Source organism: Vipera berus (assembly GCF_964194415.1).
Source record: "Vipera berus genome assembly, chromosome: 4".
In the NCBI taxonomy this organism is placed as follows: domain Eukaryota; kingdom Metazoa; phylum Chordata; class Lepidosauria; order Squamata; family Viperidae; genus Vipera; species Vipera berus.
Window position 1 is genome coordinate 121,740,046 of NC_138206.1, and position 23,013 is coordinate 121,763,058.

Genomic DNA, 23,013 nt, shown 5'->3' on the forward strand with positions numbered 1-23,013 from the left:
CAGAGAGTCCTGTGGGTAACTGAACTCTCCAAATTAGCATTCAAGACTTTTAGTCCTGTTATGGCACCACACCAGGCTCCCTTCCTATCTATCGTGCTGGAAAGCCATTTTGTTGACCCCCATTTCCTAGTTTGTCAGCCGAGGAATCTCTGTTGCAGGCACCCCCTTCCCCTCCAAATGGAGAGCGCAGACTGGCCTCTCTCCCGTCATCTGCAACTGCCCAGATCGTGTATTATTGTCCAGAACCCTGGTAGAAGTAACTGCGTCTAACTGTAGTAAACAAGGTATAATAATTCTCAAGTAACGTGATATAGATCCCTGCCCCCACCTCCCCGATTACAACTACTTCAGGGGTGGGAAAGAGAAATAACCATTCCAGTACTTCAAACTTTGCACAATTCAAACTGGAAGCACACAATGCTTGCTGCGTAGAGCCGTTCCCTTTGATCCGTGTAGTTTGCTACCAAACTGCCACTAAGGGCTTCAGGCTTAGGAATTGATACACCACACAGCAAATTAGTAACCTGTGATTAAATTGGTATTATACTTATGTATTTAAATTACAGTGATTTCGTTATGACGTCGTCAGCAATGCCTCGAGAATGTGTAGATTCTTTGCCCAATATTCTCGTTCCCGCTGCCAAGCATTCTCGTTCCCGCTTTCTGCTCAAATCGGCATCTGCCATGTGTTTGTTGGAAAAAAAACGAAACAAAACACGCCATCTCTCCTCCTTTGCGGGCGAAATACTCAGATTAGCGTGTGCGGGGGGGGGCTACGCCACATCCAGGCCTCCAACCTTGTCCTCTGAGTAGTTATTGCGATTCGTTGCGTGACATGATGTGAAGTCCGCTTCGGCCGTCTTCTTTATTTATTAGAAGTTTTGATTTTTTCCCCCCAAGTTGTCTAAACAACAGTTCGGTTTGTGGCCAACTGATCTTCCAGTTTCAAGGTCCCAGTGTTTGCAGACGCAACCGCTAACGCCACACTACAGCTATGGAGACATCAAGCAATCCAAACGCACAACAGCTACGAGAATCCTGCTCAACATATTAAACCAAGAGGCATCACCTAATGCTGGGTTTAAATGAGTTTTTTTTTATTTCAGACAGCCTACAAGACAAGTTTTTTTCCCTCTTTTTTTTAAAAAAACAAAAAAAAAACCCAACAAAAAAACCCAACGCCTCCACACTTCCAATTAATTCGGGGGGGGGGTGGGTGGGTTCAAAATAAATCAAATTAAGCTGGAGATGAAATCAGTCCAGGTTTGCAGATGTTTTGTTGAGTCATGATGGTTGTTGTTTTTTTTGTTTGTTGTTGTTGGATGAATAAAGAGCAGCAGCCAATTATGATGACAAATGATTCAGAATGATTGGTTTCTCGTTACTGTTAAGAAAAGGAAGGAAAGTTAAGCCAGGAACTTTGGGCACCACATCAAACCAGCCGTTTCCCTGCTTTAAAAACAAAAAAATATAAAATAAAAATAAAAATAACGATGTTCTCCTTTATTCAATCTGAGCTGCCACAGGGCAGTCAGAAAGCGCAAGGAAAAAGTTGCTGTTGCATCTGAATGCAAGCCAGGGAGGAAATCAAAAGACCTCCAGGCCTATCAGTCGATGCTTGGCAGTTAAGGAAGGAGAGATCTCGCTCCCTGATTTCTGGGAGAGGAGGGCAGGGGGGGGGGTTTGAAAGGAGGAAAATGGGACGGAGAGCTTCTCCACCAGGCACCACTTTTTTTGGGGGGGGGGGGAGAGACACAAAAGGCCAACTGGAATGGCCTCGACAGCAAACGGATTCACAGTATTTTTTTAGAAATAACGGAGCTCATCAGCCAGGCTTCCCGCATTCTTTTAAAATCACAGGATAGTCCTCACACTTACACCAGGTTTGCGCCTACAACTGCTGCGGCACCCCTGATCCAAATTCACACGCTTGGCAACTGGCTCACATGTGTGATGGTCGTGGCGTCCTTTGTGTGTGCGTGCGCACGACGTGATCCCCTTTTGCAACCTTCTGACAAAGCCAAGGGGGGGGGGGAGCGCGCAGCTGGATTGGCTTAACGAGTGTTGCTAAGTTTTAACAACCGCAGGGATTCGCTTAAGTGCGGCAAGAGAGCTGGTGAAATGGGGCAAAGTTCACTTAAGAAATGCCTCACTTAGCGCCAGAAACTGTGATCCTATGTTGGGAACTAGCCATGTTACTGAAGTTCACTCAAAGGTGGGAGAGCACAGCACGATAGCTGTGATGGGTCGGAGTTACTGTGAAGTTTGAAGTTCATGTCAGATAAGATTGCTCTTATCTTTTCTCTCCATTTCTTATACAGCTAGTCCTTAACTTACAACAGTTCATCTAGTGACCATTCATAGTTACAGCGGCACTGGAGAAAGGGACTTAGGGCCTACCTCACGGTCTGCAGACTGAAATTTGGAGGCTTGGCAGCTGGCTTGTATTTATGACGGTCGCAGCGGTGTGTCCTGGCAGGGGGGGGGGTGTCACGTAATTCCCCCCCCCCTTTTGCGACCTCCTGATAAGCAAAGTCAATGGGGAGGCCAGATTCTCTTAACGGCCGTGTTGACTAGCTTAACAATGGCAGCAATTCACTTAACAACCGGGGCAGGGAAGGTCGTCAAAAGGGGGCAAAGTTCGCTTAACAAATGTGACAGAAATTCTGGTCGTAAGCCGAGGACTCAGTGTAAACGTCGAGCTGGCTGCTGTTACAACTGCCCTACTTTTTAACAGCCTGACTCAGCTAAGACTGTCTCCTGCCTCTCTGCAATTTTATCCCCAGCATCCTGTAAATATCAACACTTACGCATTTCTCCATCTCTAATCCATCCTTAAAGAAAATCATATAGGGGGTCACGCCATCTTCGCGGAAGTCCAGTAGCCCCACCATGCCGTCTGGATTCATGTTCTCTCCTACAAAAAACTAGGAGGAAGAAATATCGCCTGTTAGAGGGCTCTTGCTCCATCTGCTTCTAAGCAAGGTGGTTTTTCCTTCCCCCGGAAATAAATCTCTTAAAAGAGCATTTGGAGTAGAATAGAGCTGGAAGGGACCTTGGAGGTCTTCTAGTCCAGCCCCCTGCTCAAGCAGGAGAACCTGTACCATCTCAAGACAAGTGACTGTCCAGTCTCTTCTTAAAAAACTCCAGTCATGGAGCATCACAACTTCTGGAGGCAGGTTGTTCCACTGGTTAATTGTCCTCACCGTCAGGAAGTTTCTCCTTAATTCCAGGTTGGATCACCATGGTTTCTCCTCCTGCCCTCTGGTGCTTTGAACAAGCTGGCCCCCTCTTCTTCGTGGCAGCCCCTCAATTGCTGGAACGCTGCTAAGAATGTCTCCCCTCTTTCTTCTTTTCTCTGGACTAGCCAAACCCAAGTCCCGCAGCCGTTCTTCGTAGGTTTTAAGCCTCCAGGCCTTGGATCATCTTAGTTGCTCTTCTCTGACTTTCCCCCCCCCAAACTCTCAACATCTTTTTTGCAGTATGGTGACCTAATTTAATAGTTTAGAGATGGAATGGCCAGATTGGTGTGGTTCCCCAGAACATTAAACTGTGTCGATTCCTCAAATTTAGAGAATCTACTCAATTCAGTCAGACTTGAATCAAAGAGGCTTTTTTTCAGGAGGCAACTGGACTTTGTTTTTCTTTGGCGATGTTTTGCTTCTCATCCAAGAAGCTTCTTCAGGTTCTGACTGGATGGTTGGGGATGGATGGATTTATACTCCTTGCAGACCGCTGGTCATTTGCATTCCTCTAGAGAGTCGTTGAGGCCACTTGGAGGGTCACCTGATTAGAGCAAATGGGTGGGGAACCACCTTGGAGCTGTTGAAAGGACTGTGTTGTAGACTGGGAGATAAATGCATCTTTGGGGCAACTATGACCTGGATGACTGAGAATCTCCAGACAGCCGAACTTGAAGTTAAAAAGCTGCCCCCACTCCCCAAATCATTTCAAAATAAAATCCAGATATTTAACGAAATGTGTTTGTAGGTCTGGAGCAAAAAGCTAACCAGTTTACAGTAACGCCGGGATCACGTAAGACTCGATATATTTTCGGAGGGAAAACAAAGGGGCTGTGAACTCACCTGATAATTTTTGAAGTTTCCCAGGATGTGCTTGACTTGTTCAGCTGCCCCTGTCATAAAAGGCTTTACTCTCTCTGGCTTGGTCTCCTCAAGTCTGGCTTTGATACTAGAGACAGAAAACAATTCCTCAACACTTACACGCCCTCTCTTCTCCCTAAGTAAAACTCGAGACGGAAATTGTACGAGACAACAAAGGCTGTAACTAAAGCGACCTCCGTGGGCTGGACAATATGGAAAGTCCTCTACTTAAACTACAGTTCTAGTAGTACCGAAGTGACTGGTCCGTGCGTTTACAACGGCTGGCAGCAACACTACGGCCACTGTCACGTATTTTAACAATGATTCTGGGGATCACCTGATCACCATTTGCAACCTTTCCAGGTGCAAGCCAAAGGGGGAAGCTGGATTTACCTAACACGGGGGAGGGGGGTGTTCAAACACGGCCCCCTTTGATGACTTGTGGACTAACTCCCAGAATTCCTCAGCCAGGCACTGTCATCCACAGCAGTGGTGAAGTCGAGGAGTGCTTGCGCTTAGCAACTCTCCAAGCCTCCTAGTGCAACGTGATCTACAAGGTATAGATCCCCCCTCCCTCCATATAGGCCGAGTGTAGACTGAAGGTTTGATCCACGAAGAGGGACGGGTGGCTGTGCTCAACAAGCCTTTCCAAAAGCTCCGAAGATCAAGCCTGGGCAAGCTTCCCGTCAGCTACCAAAGGAGGGTCCACTTACGACTTCATGTAGTCCTTGATGTACTTTTTGTAACTCTCCTTGGTGAAAGAGGTTTCCTGGAGGTGGTGATTCATGACGATGTCAACCCCGGTGATGACCGTGGCCTCCGTGCCGTCTCCCTCGGGGCCTTCGGCAGAGGCATTTCCACCAATCAGAGCGTCGTCAATTTCGCCCTCTTTCCGGCTGACCATCTGGGATGTGGACGTAAGCGAGAAACCCCGATTATGTGTGTGTGTGTGTGTATGCATATACGTATATATGTACATATCTATATATCGCGAACCCGCGTGCTTTTTCTCCATCCGAAGCAGCAGTCTTCCAACTTGGCCCTTTGATGACTTGTGGACTGCAACTCCCAGAATTCCTCAGCCAGGCACGCTGGGAGTTAAAAGTCCATAAGTCATCAAAGGGCCAAGTTGGAAGACCCGATTCAAAGTTACAAAGACACCAAAAGCGTTTTTCACGCTTATGACCTCTGCGGCCTCATGGTCACGTGATCAAAACTCAGACTGACTCGTATTTATGACATTTGCAGTGTCCCCATTTGGTGATCTTCTGACAAAGTCCACGGAGAAGCCGGATCCGCTTAACCACCATGTTGCTGTGGTAATTCACTTTACAACTGTGGCAAGAAAGCTTGTAAAATGGGGCAAAAATCGCACCGACAAATGTCTCACTTAGCAACTGAAATTTTGGGCTCCAATTGCAGTTGTAAATCAAGGACTACCTCTATTCCGAATCAGGTAACAAGTGTTGCCTATACTCTCTCCACATCTCCAAATCAAGCCCAGAATTTGGGGGATTTTTTTAGCTTTCAAAAGCACCCAAGACACCCGTTCCATTATTCAAAATATTATCAATTGGAGTAGCTGATAATTATTGAAAGATGTATACACAACGTTCTGGAAATTTTATTATGACTTTCTGGTTTCTATCTTATTCCCGTAAAAGGGCCATGATCAATTGCTCCCAGATGAGCTGGAGGTGGCGACATCAAAAGGCTGGCAACGTAATAGAGTGATTATTGTCCATGTTAGGGCTGCTTTTCTGCAATTTTAGGGTTGGAAAAAAGACACATGTAGGGGACAACAGTCTGCTTTTAACCTCGAAACCCTCAACCCACCAGTCACAAACCCTTGACCAACACCCCCCCTTTCAGCACTGCAGTTTTGAGCAGTGAGACGTGTGGGATTCAGAATAAAACAAGAAGAGCATCTTTCTCAGAAATCCCACTTCTATTCCTGTATTTAAGGTGTGTGTGTGTGTATTGGAGGGGGGGGGAACCTGTGCCATCAAAATTAAGATAGTAATTGTACTGTGATCTTGGGGGGGGGGAGGGCCAGTTGTCCTACGCCGGTAACACTAGTTGTGCATTCACCTCTGAAGAGCTACTCAAAATAGATTCAACCTCTGCACAGAAAAGGGTCAGGGAAAGAAATTGATTAATAAATGGAAATTCGTTGTGCGTTCAATCGCACTTGGCCCATAGAGAATTCCATTCTATTCTAAGTAAGAATTCCTGGTGGAAAAATCTTACTGACACCCCTCTTTTCAGATCCACCCAGGCCCAGTTCAGACCTACCTTCCCTTCCACTTCCAGGCAGAGGCCGTTGGCAACTTCTGTGATTTTGTAGATATCCGAGAACATCTCATCTTCTGTGAGAGGAAGAAATAACACAAAGCGTTTTTTCCCCACCATCCTTCGCTCAAACTTGGCCCACGCAGATTCCCAGGGGCAGCTTGGAAAGGGGGCAAAACTTCCGCTCTTTGCAGCTCATTCTCCCCCTGCCTTTTTCTTGGGAGAAAATAGAATAGAGCTGGAAGGCACCTTGGAGGTCTTGTAGTCCAGCCCCCTGCTCAAGCAGGAGAACCTATACCATCTCAGACAAGTGGCTGTCCAGTCTCTTCTTAAAAACCTCCAGGGATGGAGTGCCCACGATTTCTGGAGGCAATGTAGATCTGAAACCTACCCCTCTGCTCTTCCCCTGTAAGGACCACCCATATTCCTACCACATGGGGCAGAGTGTCCTTCTCCCACCCCGACAGACCTAAGATCCATCTTACCAACAGTAAATGTCTATGGAGACTCTGTCATCGGTCATGGTTGTCCCAAAGGTGCTTTTTTCAGGTGGCGACTGGACTGTTTTTTTCTTTGAAGATGTTTCGCTTCCCATCCAAGAAGCTTCTTCAGGTTCTGACTGGATGGTGGGGAATGGGAGCTGGTGATTTGCCTTCTTTTAGAGAGCCCTTAAGGCCACCTGGAATTTTACCTGCGTCCTCAGAATCACCTGAGTGGTGCAAATGGGTGGGGAGAAGGCTCCCCACCCATTTGCACCACTCAGGACATGGACCGACCTCCAGGTGGCCTCAACGGCTCTCTAAAAGAGGAGGGCAAAAGACCAGATGACTGCGAGGAATATAAATCCTTCCATCCTCCACCATCCGGTCAGAGCCCAAGAAGCTTCTGGGGATGAGAAACGAAACGTCTTCGAAAAGAAACGGGAAAGTCCAGTTGCCTCCTGGAAAAAAAAGCATCTTTGGGACTTACCATCGGGGTAAGGAGGCCCAAGAGCTCCCAAGAAATCACGCAATGGGAGTCTGAAACCCCAGGAGTTGCAAATAGGAAGCTTCAAGCCAGCCAGGAAGGCCAACAGCTGTTCCCAATACCTAACCTGGGCTGTGAACGGCCACTATTCCAGGGCATCAAACTGCGTGCCAGCCCCTACCCGAGCAGGTGTTTCCCGGGCCCAGATGGGGGAGAAACGTAAAATTAACAGGCTTGGAAGGGTTCTTAGAGGTCTTCTAGTCCAGCCCCCTGCTTGAACACGCCGTTCCAGGCACGTGGTGGCCCAACCGCCTCTTAAAAACCTCCAGGGATGGAGAAAACCTACTAAAAGCCGCCTGCAATACCCCACACGGCCACCAGGGGGAGCGAGAGCTCCCTGCGGCCCCTTTTGTCGCCCTCTATCGGCGGCCGGCGGCTTTTACCCGCCGCAGCAGACTCGTCCTTCCTGCCCTCCCCGCTCCCGGCCTCTCGCGCAAGCGCACTGTGGCCGGCGGCCGGCAGGCGCCTTGGCGACACACATGCGCAGACAATGGAGCGCCGTCTTTGAGGGGGAGGGGGGAAGAAGGACCGTCGACCCCGCGCCGGCTTCTTTTTTTTCCCTCTCTCTCTCTCTCTCTCTCCCCTGTCCAGGCACTAGCCGGGCGAAAGGGCGCAGGCGCAGTTGGAGGTGAGTCCGGCGCGCGAACCCCGGCCTGGTATGCCAAGCCGCGCAGGCGCACTCGGCGCCCCCTCCTTCCCCCTCCCTCCCTCCCCCCCGTGCGATTCAGAGGGGGGCAAAATAGCGGCGGGGGGCTTCGGCTCACGGCTGATGCAGTCGCGGTAGATGATCATGGCTGAGGCGGCGGGCTGGCAGGCGTCGGCGGCGGGCCGGCGGTGTCGGCTGGAAGAGCGCTAGTGGCGGCAGCCCCCGGCGCGAGCGAAGAACGAGGCGGAAAAAGGCCGAGGAGGCGCCTCCGCGGAGCTCATATAGCCAGCAGGGCACGTCCCTGCCATCCGTGCGTCGCCAATCGCCGCGCTCCTCATGACGCACGAAACTGTGACGTCACACGCGCTCCGCCGTCGCCGACCTCTTTCTCGCGCCCTAGAAGCAAGAAGGTAGACTCGCCCCAGCGCAGGAGGAGGGGGAGAATGAGCAACTTCCGGGTTCGTTTGTGAAGATTTGAGCCCATTGAAGAGCAAACGCCCGAGGGAAGGGAAGCCCATCCTCTGGAGTTGTTTGTGTAGTCCCCCCTCCCCCAAATTAGGGTGATGTTATCTGTCTGGAAAAGAGATTCCCTGGGATGGGTGCCCTTAAGCAGGGCTTTTCAACCTTTTCACCCATTGTACCATCCGAGGACCACCAGTCGCCTAGCAAGGGGTCAAAAACTTGATGACCAAAAAAAAAAAAGGAAAGTGATGAAGTACTGGTAGTCCTCGACTTACAACAGTTCGCTTAGTGACTGTTTGAAGTTACAATGGCACTGAAAAAAGTGCCCCCCAAGCCACAGGTGAGGAAGACACCTGCCTGCCCAGCGGCGCTCTTCCTCCCGTCCGAGGTTTTCATTGTTGTGAGCATTTCTGTTGAGGATTGGCAGCGGGGGTGGGGGGGTGGGGTGTTTGGTTTTTATTTCCCCCCCCCCCCGTCTGCTGGGTGGTTGCAGCAGGTTTTGGTCACTTCCCATGACCCTGGGACACTGTGACCGTCATAAATATGAATGAGTTGCCAAGCATCTGAATGTAAATCACAAGACCCTGGAGATGCTGCAACGTTCCAGCTGATCGGCGCTTCTTCTGGGCTCAGCTGGAGCCTGGCGCTGATCCTGGAGCTTCTACTGAACCCTGACAGCCCTGCAGCTCCAGCCGTCTCTCGCTCAGGCTTGTGCGGTGCGGCGCTTGTGCGGTTTAGCTCATTCCCCGCCCCCACTACCACTTTTCTATGATGGTCATATACCACCTGCCAGGTGCCAATGTACCACCAGTGGTACTTGTACCACTGGTTGAAAAGCCCTGCCCTTAAGGATCTTGTAGAGCAGATTGCAATTCTATACACTTGCATTATTATTAGTTTTTTTTTCTTCTTAAATCTGGCCACGCTGCAGAGAATTTTAAATTTAAATTATTCATTGCGCGCAACACTCCTGAAATCTTTCAAGACGGCCAGTATAGAGACAAATTCAGGTAGCCCTCGACTTACAGCTACAACTGAGCTCAAAATTATTGTTGCTAAGCAAGGCGGTTGTTAAGTGAGTTTTGTCCCATGTTACGACCTCCCTGGCCACAGTTGTTAAGCGAATCGCCACAGTCGTTAAGTTAGTCACACAGTCGTTAAGTGAATCTGGCTTCCCCCATCGGCTTTGCTTGTCAGAAGGTCGCAAAAGGGGATCGCTGTGACCGTCATAAATGTGAGTCGGTTGCCAAGCGTCCGAATTTCGACCACGCGATCACAGGGATTTTGCAATGGTCGTGTGAAAAATGGTCATAAGTCACTTTTTTTTCCAGTGACGATCACTAAACAAATGGCTGGAAAGTTCAAGGACTGCTTGTATTTATATGTACAAATGGCAAAGAAATAGATACAAATTTAAAATAATTGTTTGATCCAACTTGATTTCCAATGAGAAATTGTATCTTGGAAAAACCTCCTAAGAAAAGAATTAACAAAGTTGAAAGACTCTTTGTTTAAAACCAAACAAGCTTTCAAAGCTTCTCTCTCTCTCTCTCTCTCTCTCTCTCTCACTCACTCACTCACACACACACACACACACACACACACACAAAACTCATCAGGAACAATCTGGAGAAATCATGCAGACTTTGAGTAGCTTACAGTGCTGATATGTATAATTTTGCATTTAATTTGCAGTGGGTAGCATCATCTGACTGCTCTTTTCCAGAAAAGCTGGATTTTTACGGGCTCTTCGAAAATAACATCATGATCAGATAGCAGGAACTTTGGGAGGTAAGGAGAACGCTGGAGAAATAAACTCTATTAGTTCAGTGCCCCTGGAGATTCCCTCTCTCTTTCTCTCTCTTTCTTTCTCTTTTTTGTTCCTTTGTCAATTTCTCTTTCTTTTTCCTTTCTCTCTGCCTTTCTTCTTTCTCTTTTAGTTTCTCTTTGTCTTTCTCTTTTTTCTTTTTCTTTCTTTTCTCTTTCTTTTTCTTCTTTCTCTTTTAGTTTCTCTTTGTCTTTCTCTGTCTCTTTTTCTTTCTTTTCTCTTTCTCTTTCTTCTTTCTCTTTTAGTTTCTCTTTGTCTTTCTCTCTTTTTCTTTCTTTTCTTTCTCTTTTAGTTTCTCTTTGTCTTTCTCTTTTTCTCTTTCTCTTTCCGTCTCTTTCTCTTTCTGTCTCCTCTTTCTTCCTCTTTCTCTTTCCCTCTCTCTCTCCCTCCTTTCTTTCCCTCCGGACTTTTTCAGCTGCCACCGCGTGACCTCCCTCCCTGGCGGGGTACCGGGACTGCCAGCCAAGGCCGGCGGGAGGAAAAGGCACAGGCGGCTCTGCAAGGGGCCCGGACCTCCGGCCCCTTCCCGGCTGGCCTCCCCCTCTCCTGGACGCTGCCCGCTCGGGCTCCCGGGGGCGCTTCGGCGGGGAGGGGCGGGGGGGGCGCCGGACAGCCTTTCGCCGAGCCCCGGCCTGGGAGGGAGCAGCGGCGCCCGCGGGCGCCCGCTTGCAAAGCCCGCCCCACCTGCCCGCCCGCCCCGCCCCGCGGCTGGCTCCCGGCCTCCCCGCCTCCCCGGCGCACTCGGGAGACGCCTGCCGGGAGGAGAGCCGGCTCGCCCGCCCGCCCGGTCCTTGCCTTGGCCGGCAGCAGCCCGGAGCGGAGAGGCGAGCGGGGGCTCCGGCGCGGAGGTGGCGCCTGGCCCGTATGCTGAGCTCCACCTGGCTCTTGCGGTGGCTGGGGGGAAAAGGTGAGCTCCGGGGGTGGGGTGGGGGAATGGGAGACCACGAGGAAATCCCGGGGAAGCTCCAAAGCGCAACCGTCTCCGGCTTCCCATCCATTCAGTTGGTCGTTAGTGACCGAACTGGAAAAAAGGGACTTAGCAGCATTTTTTTTCCATATTTGTGACTCTTGCAGACCTACAGTCACCTGAGCGAAATTCAGAGGCTTGGCAACTGGCAGGGACTTAGGACGGTTGCGGCATCCCGGGGCTGCGATCCCCTCTTTGTGACCTTCAGCCCATGAGGAAGCCGGATTCGCTTAACGTCCGTGTTCCTAACTTAATTGGGAGGGGGGGTTTCACTTGAGAACTGTGGAAAGAAAGATCCTTAAACGGGGCAGAACTCATGTTTAGCAGCTTAAATCTTGGGGAAGGGACCTTGGAGGTCATCTAGTCCAACCCCCTGCTCAGGCAGGAAACCCTATACCACTTCAGAGAAATGGCTGTCTTCTTAAGAACTTCCAGGGTTGGAGCTTTCACAGCTTCTGGAGGCTTCTGGGATTGTGCTGTTCACCAGGAATCCAGTCTGACTCAACAAAGTTTGGCTTTTATTTGTGCTTAAACGTCTTTTGAAGATTTGGTCTATTTTATAAGCAAAGGAGATTCATAGAGCAATCTGAGCCAAACAAAGTAGCCAAACAAGCTTGCGTCTTTTGGCTGGCTAAGCCTCTAAAGAACTAAACCAAGCTTAACCCTAACAGGGTTTACGGTTTGATGCCTTTAAGTCTTTTACGGATATGGTTAAGCTCATTGTCAGATGATAGGCATAGTTGGATAAAAATAGACTGGTCCATGAAATATTCTGGAAAAGAACATTAGGCATGAATTGAAGACAATAAATATAATCATAGAGGTATTTTATATTCCAGAAGAAGTTTTCTTAAAGACACAAACTGTATTTTCTTGGGGGGGGGGGAATAAAGGACAAATCTGAAAAGAGATTAAAAAAATAATAATTGCTTGTATTTAGAACTTTGCTTTAAAAATGAAAATTAAGGAGGAAAACCAGGAAAGAGTGCACATCCTAATACAAATACCTAAACTCAAAAGAGTATATGTAAGCTTATGTTAAAATGATAATTCCATTTCCATATTTTTCCCAGGAATGTGAAAAAAAAATCCCTGTGCCTCAAGTGGTGCCATTGGTGCTTTAAAAAGTTAAGTGACCAAAATAAAGGGCAAAGATAAATTTTTGAAAAAGAACTACAGCTAAAGGACAAGTGTTTTTTGTTAAATAAAGGAGTGTCCTTTAAAATAAAGGAAGTGGGGTCACTGTAACCCTGAGCTTAGTCTGATCTCATAGAAAGATTAAAATTGACCCATGGAGAGTTTCTCTCTCTTTTAATGAACAGGAGATAGTGGCACTAGCTAAGATTGGGCGGCTGATACGAAAATAAGGCAGGGCTAGGAAGGGGGAATGTGGTTTGTTTGGTTTGCACTGTGTGTTGTGTAACCCCCCCTCCCCACCTAGTTGCACGTGATCCCACCATCATAAATGCAGACACCTGGGGGCTGGGCTACTTCTCCTTGACCTGGGTTTTGCAAATGGGGGCTGGAAGATAAAGTTGCAGCAATGGGAAAGGGGTGGAGTGAACAAGGGGGCTGCACGGGACGTGAGGATCTGGAGAAATATTCAGAGAGAGCCGGGCGGGAACTGCGTGATCAAAAGCTGTCAGGAGGAAAGGTAAAGGTCACAGACTGGTTTTGAAATGAGCTAACCCAATCTTTCCCTGCTGCTTGTTCTCACAGCGGTGTGACCCCGGAAAAGTTTCCCAGGACAAGGCTTTTTTCTTCCTTTTTTTTTTTAGGAACAGCAACAGAAAAAGAGAACACAGCATACAAAATAGAATACAGAATAACAAGAGTTGGAAGGGACCCTGGAGGTCATCTAGTCCAACCCCCCTGCTCAGGCAGGAGACCTTGGCCTATACCATTTCAGACGAAACGGCTGGCCAGTCTCTTCTCGAAAACCTCCAGTGTTGCAGCATTCACAACTTCCGGAGGCAAGCAGTTCAGAATAACAGAATAACAAGAGTTGGAAGGGACCCTGGAGGTCATCTAGTCTAACCCCTTGCTCAGGCAGGCAACCCTATACCATTTCAGACAGACAGCTGGCCAGTGTCTTCTTGAAAACCTCCAGTGTTGGAGCATTCACAGCTTCCCAAGGGCAAGCTGTTCCTCCGATTAATTGTTTTCACTGTCAGCAGTCATACACATTTGCAGGAGAAAGAAAGAGGGGTAAAAAAAAAAGAAAGAAAACTGATATTCAGTTTCAGGTTGTTTTTTTTTTAAAGCCTAAACAAAATTATGGGGGGAAAATACATTGAAATGTTATTGTCAGAGGGAGCCATTTTTCTGGTTCGTGTTTCTTATTTTATTCACATTTTGGGGTTTCAGGAAAATGTCCTGTTAGCCAGGTCATGTCAAGACTTTGTGATGTTTTTCTGCCCGCAGTGCTGAAGTTGTGTGGAGTGGTACATGGTCTCCTGTTTGAGCGGGGGGGGGGGGGGGGTTGGACAATCCCATGGGTAAGCAACCTTGGTTCTTTTATGACTCGTGGACTTCAACTCCCAGAATCCCTGAGCCAGCCACGCTGAGGGGAAAGGGAAAGGTTTCCAAGCTGAGCCATGCTGGCTCAGGAATTCTGGGAGTTGAAGTCCACGAGTCATAAAAGAGCCAAGGTTGCCTACCCCTGGACTATCCCTTCCAACTCTGTTATTCTGTTATTTAAGTTGCTGGCTATCATCCCCTTAATTAGATCCCAATTAATTTCCCAGTTTAGCTGATCCCTTAATGGTCTCCCAGCCTGCTACTAACCTGGCCGGATTTATGTTTTGCTCTAAGGCCCAGTCAAGGCCAGCCAGTTGCCACCAGAGGCTGAGCTAAAAGTTTTCCAGAGGTAGCAGAAATCTTTCAAGCCTTGGTGAGGTTTAAATAAAACACATGGATTTTTTTTCCACCTTTGGGGCGAAAACGATGAAAAGAATAGCCTTCTCAAATTCAGCCTTTTTGCTGCTGAATATCAGTGGAGTCTAGTAGACCTCAACCACAACTGAGCCCAAAATTTCTGTTGTTAAGCGAGACATTTGTTAAATGAGCTTTGCCCCATTTTATGACTGCCCTTGCCATGGTGGTTAAGTAAATCAGTTCAGTTGTTAAGTCAGTAACACGGTTCTTAAATGAATCTGGCTCCCCCATGGACTGTGCTTGTCAGAAGGCCGCAAAAGGGGGTCACGTGATCCCCCCCGGGACTCGGCAACCGTCATAAGTACATGCCAGTTGCCAAGCCTCTGAATTTTGATCATGTGACCCTGGGGATGCTGCAACGGTCGTAAGTGTGAAAAATGGTCACAAGTATCTCTTCCAGTGCTATTGTCATTTGGAATGGTCACTAAAGGAACTAAAGTAAGTTGAGGATTACCACCTACTTTGGGCGTGTTCAAAGGGGCTGGGGGGCTGAACCTGGGGCCCATCCCTGCCCTATCAGGAAAATGTGTTTAAGAATGGAATACGGATAGGAATAGGAATAGAGCAGAACAGAATAGATTAGAAGGCAATACTGTAGAATTAGAACAGAATAGAACACAACAACACAATACTGTAGAATTAGAATAGAACAGAACACAACACAATACTGTAGAATTAGAATAGAACAGAACACAACACAATACTGTAGAATTAGAATAGAACACAACACAATACTGTAGAATTAGAACAGAATAGAACACAACAACACAATACTGTAGAATTAGAATAGAACAGAACACAACGTGATACTGTAGAATTAGAACACAACACAATACTGTAAAACTAGAACAATAGAACACAACAACACAATACTGTAGAATTAGAATAGAACAGAATAGAACACAACACAATACTGTAAAATTAGAACAGAATAGAATAGAATAACAGAGTTGGAAGGGACCTGGAGGTCATCTAGTCCAACCCCCTGCTCAGGCAGGAAACCCTATACCATTTCAGACAAATGGCTGTCCAGTCTCTTAAAAACCTCCAGTGCTGGAGCACCCACAACTTCTGGAGGCAGGTTGTTCCACCGATTAATTGTTGTCGCTGTCAGGAAATTTCTTACGTTGCTTTGTTGCCTTGCAGAGGGAAGAGGCAGGCAGGAGGAGAATGGCGGCTTTGAACTGGAAGCCCTTTGTGTACGGAGGTCTGGCTTCCATCACCGCAGAATGTGGTGGGTATCTGGACCCTGAAAGAATCGGGTGAATGTTTGCTGCTCATTTTTAAAAAACTGCCCGGCGCAGTTGCTTAATTAACTTGCAAATGACCCTTGCAGGCCAACGTGCCTTGGCACTAATGTCTTTGCAAGATCTCTAACCAAGGGTGGTGGCTGAGCCTGGACTCTTACAGAGAGGGCCCATAACCCAATTTAATGCTGTTGCAACCTGTTCATTTTTAAAATTATTATTTCAAGTAGTCTTTAACTTACGACAAGCGAGCCCCAAAATTCTGTGGCTAAGTGCAACTTTTGTTAAGTGGGTTTTCCCCCGGTTTACTTCTCTCGCCACAGTCGTTAAGTAAATCACTGCAGCTGATAAGTTAGTCACCCGGTTGTTAAGTGAATCGGACTTCCCTGTTGATTTTGCTCATCGGAAGGTCGCAAAAGATGATCCCCTCTCCCCCCCCCCCGATAGCCTGCGACCGTCATAAGTGTGAGTCAGCTGCCAAACGTCTGAATTTTGATCGCGTGACCACCCGGATGCAACAACGGTTGTCCGTGTGAAAAACAGCCGTAAGTCACTATTTCCAGTGATGTTGTAAATCTGAATGGTCACTAAATGAACTGTTGTAAGTGGAGGACCGCCTGCATTGTGCCCGTCTCCCTTTTTTTTTAAAACAAAAAGGCGACAGGTTTTCATTTTCTGTTTTGGAACCAGCAAAATATCCAGTAGCTGTAACTCAATCTTGAAGAGGACGTTGGAAGCTGGTACTTTGCAAACCAGGGATGAAATTACTTAGCTGGGTAATGAAACGTGGTCTTCTTCTTAAGGTTTCCTGGAGATAAATCTTATTTTAAAAGCACAGGCAATTTACATTGCAAAAAAGTCACGGATGGAATTGCGGTGGCCACCTTAAAATAGAAGTATAACTTGATCAGGGTGAATTCACTACTTGCATTAAATGCGCTTCCTTTTCAATACCAGGAATTTGACTCTTGAGGCCTGCTTGAAACAGCCAAGCTATACATTTTGAATTTTTTTTTAAAAAAAGGAAGACTTCATTTTTGAGAAAAGGGAATTTTTTACTTCTTGAAAACTATGTTTCTTTCGAAATAAATCTACATTGTGACCGGATTTTGATACAGTATAAAGTGGGGAAAGGAAAAAGTGAAGAAGTGTCCAGTTTTGTTTTTGTTTTTGTTTTTAAAAAATGCAGGAAATTAATACTTTAGCACAAAAGCAAAATTTCTTTATGCCTCCAGCGTAACTAGATGTTTGCAAAAGCAGTCAGAATATTATTGTATCTTGCTAGGAATGTACTTTTCTATAATTTGAAGCTTGCTCCCAGCCTGTGGAATGCAATTATGGCTCCTATATATTCAACAGGATTTGTATTATCTTAACTTGTGCTGTGTTGTGTTGCTAAGAGTTTGGTTTTTTTTAATTTTACACTTTAATTATTCACGGTACTTTGGACAAAACTGTGGCATATATATAGTAATATTTGGATATTCTAATAGCGGAATGTGGACTAGCAGATTAAAATATGAATTGTTATGGATAAGTTGAAAGGTTTGATAAAAATGTAACAGTTATTTTTAATGAAATTAGCTGATTTTAAAAATTTAAGGCCCCGTCTATCCTGGGTACACCTGTTTTTTAAACAGGCACACATGCACGCACCACACACAGACAGACACATGCAGAAACACAGAATGTATATTCTACCCAATTTATGTTGGAAACTTATAATAATAATAATAATAATATAAAGTTGGAAGGGACCTTGGAGGTCATGTAGTCCAACCCCCTGCTCAGGCAGGAAACCCTATACCATTTCAGGCAAATGGCTGTCCAGTCTCTTCTTAAAAACCTCCAGTGTTGGAGCACTCACCACCTCTGGAGGCAGGTAGTTCCACTGGTTAATTGTTCTAACTGTCAGGAAGTTTCTCCTTAGTTCTAGGTTGCTTCTCTCTTTGGTTAGCTTCCATCTGTTGCTTCTTGTCCTGCTTTCAGGTGCTTTGGAGAATAGCTTGACTCCCTCTTCTTTGTGGTAGCCCCTGAGATATTGGAACACTGCTATCATGTCACCCCTTGTCCTTCTCTTCATTAAACTAGACATACCCAATTCCAGCAACCGTTCCCTATATGTTTTAGCCTCCAGCCCCCTAATCATCTTGGTTGCTCTTCTCTGTACCCTTTCTAGAGTCTCGACATCTTTTTTACATCGTGGTGACCAAAACTGGATGCCGTATTCCAGGTGTGGCCTTACCAAAGCATTGTAAAGTGGTATTAGTACTTCACTTGATCTTGATTCTATCCCTCTGTTAGAATTTAAGTTTGTTTAATTCTGGAATGTATATATTTCTGTAAATTTATAGTTCATGAACTAACCAGTTTTTTTCTTGGATGTGAAGGTACTTTCCCAATTGATCTGACAAAAACGCGCCTGCAGGTACAAGGCCAAAAAAATGATGTGAAACATAAAGAAATTCGTTATCGTGGAATGTTCCACGCTTTAGTGAAAATATTCAGGGAAGAAGGATTAAAGGCCTTATACTCTGGGTAAGATTTCTCATCTTGACTGTTTTGTGTATTGTTGAAACGTGCAAAGGTGTTTCTATGTAGTTAAACAGTTGGGTGACAGACCTGTATGTAATATGCTATATTTTTAGTTTTTGTCTATTTAATCGTATCCAGTTCTTGGAGACTGCCTGGACAAATCCTTGGAAATTTCTTGGCAAGTTTTTCCAGAAGTGGTTTGCCATTGCTTCCTTCTTAGGGCTGAGAGAAAATGACTGGCCCAAGTCTCCTGGTTTCCAATCTAATGCCTTAACCAGTACTCCAAACTGGGGTTTTAGGTTATCTTAGGCCTAATTTTTTTGACCTAATTCTGGGTCACATCTTAGCTTATTTTCTTAATGGGGTAATTTGCATTAACCTGGCATTTCCTATTGAGGGAAAAAGACTGCTGGATTGTAAGCAAAATTGTGCGCCTTTTTAGGTGCGACCACTGCTTTTAAAGTTTGGGCTGTTTTAAATCGTTTCCCCCTGTTGTGTGCATTTACACACACACACACACACACACACACACACACACACACACACACACACACATTCCCAATCAGATTGGTTAGGAATGTCCTGAACAATTCTTTAAAAAAAAAGCTTGGTATTCTCTTTTTTTTTCTCCCTCTGGAACATCTAAGCCCAAAGTTCTAAAATAAAACCTTTTGGGAAAAGTGCATTCCTGCCTCTCCTGCTTTGCACACAACTGCTAGTGATTTCTGCATTTATAGATTCTTCATTAACTTCTCCTGGGAGTCAAACTTGGGTCTAAGTTGATAGAAGTCCATCTTCCTAGTCGAGAACTTTTTCCGGCAATAGCTAATTCAAACAGTAATAATGGATAGAAGGGGGCCAGTTTGGCGTAGGGCTGAAGACCCCATACAAGAAATCAGGAGACTGTGAGTTCTAGTCCTGCCTTGGACATGAAATCAACTGGGTAACTTGGGGTCAATTACTACCTTGCAGAAGGAAGAAGAAGAGGAGGAGGAGGAGGGGGAGACATCATTTTGGAAAAACCTTGCCAAGAAAACAGCAGTTCCTATACCAGGGCTAGGCCACCTTGGCTCTTTTATGACTCGTGGACTTCAACTCCCAGAATTCCTGAGCCAGCATGGCTCAGCTTGGAAAGTCTCCCTTTCCCCTCAGCCTGGCTGGCTCAGGAATTCTGGGAGTTGAAGTCCACGAGTCGTAAAAGAGCCAAGGTTGCCTACCCCTGAATTAGGGCAATAGACTTCAACTCCCAGAATTCCTGAGCCAGCATGGGGAATTATAGCCCCTTCATGACTGGTGGACTTCAACTCCCAGAATTCCTGAGCCAGCCACGCTGAGGGGAAAAGGAGAGGTTTCCAAGCTGAGCCATGCTGGCTGAGGAATTCTGGGAGTTCAAGTCCACGAGTCGTAAAAGAGCCAAGGTTGCCTACCCCTGAATTAGGGCAATAGACTTCATCTCCCAGAAATCCTGAGCCAGCATGGGGAATTATAGCCCCTTCATGACTGGTGGACTTCAACTCCCAGAATTCCTGAGCCAGCCACGCTGAGGGGAAAAGGAGAAGTTTCCAAGCTGAGCCAGGCTGGCTCAGGAATTCTGGGAATTGAAGTCCATGAGTCGTAAAAGAGGCAAGGTTGCCTAGCCCTGTCCTAGTCCAAAGAATGACCAAAGAATGACCTAAGACAATATCAAGGGTACCAAATAAACAAATATAAGTCTCAACCCTCCTTGGAGACCCTGAGCACTTTTGCTGCCACCCAGGTGGTCATAACTTCCTCCCCTCAATGCCTCTGGAGATTCTCCGTCATCCAGGCCACGTTTCTGCCAAAGGTGCTTTTTCAGGAGGCAGCTGGACTTCCTTTTTTTCTCTTTGAAAATGTTTCTCTTCTCTTCCAAGAAGCTTCTTCAGCCCACCTGCCTCCTGAAAAAGCACCTTTGGGACAACCTGGAGGACGGAGAATCTCCAGAGACATTTAGTCATCCACTTTGGGATGAACCCCCTTCGAAGGGTGCGGGATCAGAGCTGAAGAAGCTTCTTGGCTGAGAAGCGAAACGTCTTCAAAGAGAAAACAGAAAGTCCAGTTGCCTCCTGGAAAAAAAAAAGCACCTTTGGGATTCCTCACCTCACGTATTAGCTGTTTAGCAGACTGCAGGAAAGCCAGACCCCTGATTTTATGCCCATTTTTTTCCCCTTGCAGCATTGCCCCGGCTATGTTACGCCAAGCTTCTTATGGAACCATAAAAATAGGCACTTACCATAGCTTGAAAAGAATATTTATCGAACGGCCAGAAGGTAAAGCAATTTTTTCCCCCTCCCAGATAATTTGAGCTGCATTTCTTAGAGCAGAGGATGAAGGGAGCTGGGAGAGTTTTAATGCAGGGGTCAGCTGTACTGTTGTTGTTGTTGTTAGCTGCGAAGTCATGTCCGACCCATCGCAACCCCATAGACGACGTTCCTCCAGGCCTTCCTGTCCTCTTCCATCTTCTGGAGTCCATTTAAGCTCAAGCCTGCTGCTTCAGTGACTCCATCCAGCCACCTCATTCTCGGTCGTCCCCTTCTTCTCTTGCCCTCAACCTTTCCCAGTTCCAACACCACAATTAACACAGTCCGTTAGTAATGCAATCAGATTTCCTTACCGGTAGCAGTGGCAGTGAAAGAATCGCAATGCTGTATCAAAATTCCAAAAATAAATAATGCTCAGAAAGCTTAATCTCAGAAATTGTATCCTATGTCTTTCTCCTAAAAGAGTCTTCTTCTTCCTATCTTTCTTCCCGTAGGAGAAGAGCAGGGCGAGAAGAGCTGGGGCTGGAGTTAAATGCAGCATCAGCTTAGAATCCTTTACATTGTCACAAATGCTTCAAATCCAATCCCTCTTCAACTCCATTCACCCTTATCTGGCGCCAATTTGATCTGAATTTTAATTGACCAGATTCTGGGATATCTTGTTGTTGCGAAGTCGTGTCTGACCCATTGCGACCCCACGGACAACGTTCCTCCAGGCCTTCCTGTCCTCTACCATCTTCTGGAGTCCATCTAAGCTCACGCCTACTGCTTCAGTGACTCCATCCAGCCACCTCATTCTCTGTCGTCCCTTCTTCTCTTGCCCTCAACCTTTCCCAGCATTAGGCTCTTCTCCAGTGAGTCCTTCCTTCTCATTAGGTGGCCAAAGTATCTGAGTTTTAGCTTCAGGATCTGGCCTTCCAAAGAGCAGTCAGGGTTGATCTCCTCTGGGACTGACTGGTTTGATCGCCTTGCAGTCCAAGGGACTCGCAGGAGTCTTCTCCAGCACCAGAGTTCAAAGGCCTCAATTCTTTGGTGCTCGGCCTTTCTTATGGTCCAGCTTTCACAGCCATACATTGCAAGTGGGAAGACCATAGCCTTGACTATACGCACTTTTGTTGACAGGGTGACTTAGCTGTACTAAGACGCTTCAAAAAAAATGTTGCCGAGAAAACTGCAGAGTTTAATCAGAACCGATTTGGGCCCCCAAAGATGAACTTTGAGTGTAATGATAACATATTTTTTTTCCCCCTGAAACAGATGAAACGTTGGCTGTCAGTGTATTCTGTGGGATCTTGTCTGGGGTCATTTCGTCTTCCATTGCTAACCCCACTGATGTCCTGAAGGTAAGTTCTCAGCCTTCTGTCTTATTTTGCGTCCAAGGGCCGACGGTGTTTCAGAGAACGCAGGAGGCAGCTAGTTGATGGTGAATTTGCGGAGTAACCAGAAAACTTGTAAGGTATAAAACACAAAACCAAAACTGCTTTCGATGTCATAAACCAAGGAAGGTTGGGGATTCTGACTCCGACTGAACCGCAGTTCATTTAGTAACGGTTCGAAGTTACAACATCACAGAAAAAAGTGACTTATGACCGTTTTTCACACTGACGACCTTTGCAGCATCCCCATGATCACGTGATGGAAATTCAGAAGCTTGGCCACCGGTTCGTACTTACGACCGTTGCTGTGTCCCAAAGTCACGCGATCTCTTTTTTTTCTGTGAGACCTTTTGACCAGCAAAATCAATGGGGAAAGCCAGATTCACTTAACAACCGTGTTACTAATTGATCAACTGCAGTGATTCACCCAACAACTGTGGCAAGGAAGGTCGTAAAAAGGGACAAAACTCACTCGACAAATGTCTCCCTTAACAACGGAAATGTTGGAGCTCAGTTGAGGACCACCTGCCTGCTTTTAAAGCCCAGCCAGCCTCAGCTCCTTGTTAGACGTTTCCCCAGGACCTTACAAGGGCCAAATAGCTAAGCTCGTTCTTAAATGTCACCGTCTGGCATTTGATATCATGAGCCATTCACGACTTTCTGAGTCACCTCTCTGGAATGAGAATGGAGGTTCCAGACATGTCTCAGATTTTGGCCCAAGAAGTGAGGCGGGGGGGGGAGGGGAGACCCTGTAACACCGGTTGACTGATGGATGCTGTAAAATTTCGTCTCTGCTTCGAGTAAGGAGAAAATATCACTTCCTATTAAAGTGGAATCCAGCTTCACAATCTGAATAGTGCTGGAAGGGACCTTGGAGGTCTTCTAGTCCAGCCCCCTGCTCAAGAAGGAGAACCTATACCATTTCAGACAAGGGACTGTCTAGCATCTTCTTAAAAACCTCCAGTGATGGAGCGCCCACAATTTCTGGTGGAAAGCTGTTCCACTGGCTAATAGTCCTACCTATATCTCGTGGAATCCAATATTAATTATTCCACCTGGTTGTAGTTTTCTGTATCTCCCCATAAACCAGCCTTGGTCCTTTTAAGTGTGGAGCAGCAGTCGGGACTTTCTGTATGCTGGTTGTCCTCGACTCTTTTAGTGACCCTTCAGAATTGCAACGGCACTGAACAAATTTACTTTTGACCCTTTTTCACACTTAGACCGTTGCGGCATCCCCACGTGTTCAAAATTCAGATGCTTGGCAACTGGCTCACATTTATGACGGTCGCAATGTCCCACGGGGTCCTGTGATTCC

The 23,013-nt window shown here is 46.6% G+C and overlaps 2 protein-coding genes across 4 annotated transcripts in view; one reads left to right on the forward strand and one right to left on the reverse strand.

The window, feature by feature from the left end:
- Nucleotides 1-1,076: 1,076 nt before the first annotated feature.
- Nucleotides 1,077-8,413, reverse strand: TPT1 (tumor protein, translationally-controlled 1). Its single transcript, XM_081328029.1, has 6 exons — nucleotides 8,186-8,413; nucleotides 6,399-6,472; nucleotides 4,817-5,007; nucleotides 4,086-4,191; nucleotides 2,811-2,927; nucleotides 1,077-1,384 (listed from the first exon to the last, which is right to left on the reverse strand). Exons 1-6 carry the CDS (start codon nucleotides 8,211-8,213, stop codon nucleotides 1,382-1,384), a joined length of 519 nt encoding a protein of 172 aa, XP_081184155.1. The 5' UTR covers nucleotides 8,214-8,413; the 3' UTR covers nucleotides 1,077-1,381.
- The window catches only part of SLC25A30 (solute carrier family 25 member 30), a 28,073-nt gene continuing 12,100 nt past the window's right edge, over nucleotides 7,041-23,013 (forward strand). The window contains exons 1-6 of one of the 3 annotated variants that reach the window (XM_081328021.1): nucleotides 7,041-8,049; nucleotides 10,225-10,320; nucleotides 15,408-15,495; nucleotides 17,899-18,046; nucleotides 20,237-20,331; nucleotides 21,580-21,665. In XM_081328021.1, coding sequence (XP_081184147.1) covers nucleotides 15,432-15,495; nucleotides 17,899-18,046; nucleotides 20,237-20,331; nucleotides 21,580-21,665 — 393 coding nt within the window. In that variant the 5' untranslated portion in view covers nucleotides 7,041-8,049; nucleotides 10,225-10,320; nucleotides 15,408-15,431. Of the gene's footprint in view, nucleotides 8,050-10,224; nucleotides 10,321-11,199; nucleotides 11,265-15,407; nucleotides 15,496-17,898; nucleotides 18,047-20,236; nucleotides 20,332-21,579; nucleotides 21,666-23,013 lie in introns of those variants that run through there. The other 2 variants (XM_081328022.1, XM_081328023.1) reach the window with 2 other exon arrangements.

Bases quoted from the DNA above. Each gene is read 5' to 3' on its own strand.
- TPT1 (XM_081328029.1), bottom strand. From the start codon at position 8,213: ATGATCATCTACCGCGACTGCATCAGCC. The intron at 5,008-6,398 runs GTAGGTCTGAAC...TCCACATCCCAG, and splicing joins GCCTGGAAGTGGAAGGGAAG to ATGGTCAGCCGGAAAGAGGG. The intron at 2,928-4,085 runs GTGAGTTCACAG...TCTTCCTCCTAG, and splicing joins GAAACTTCAAAAATTATCAG to TTTTTTGTAGGAGAGAACAT.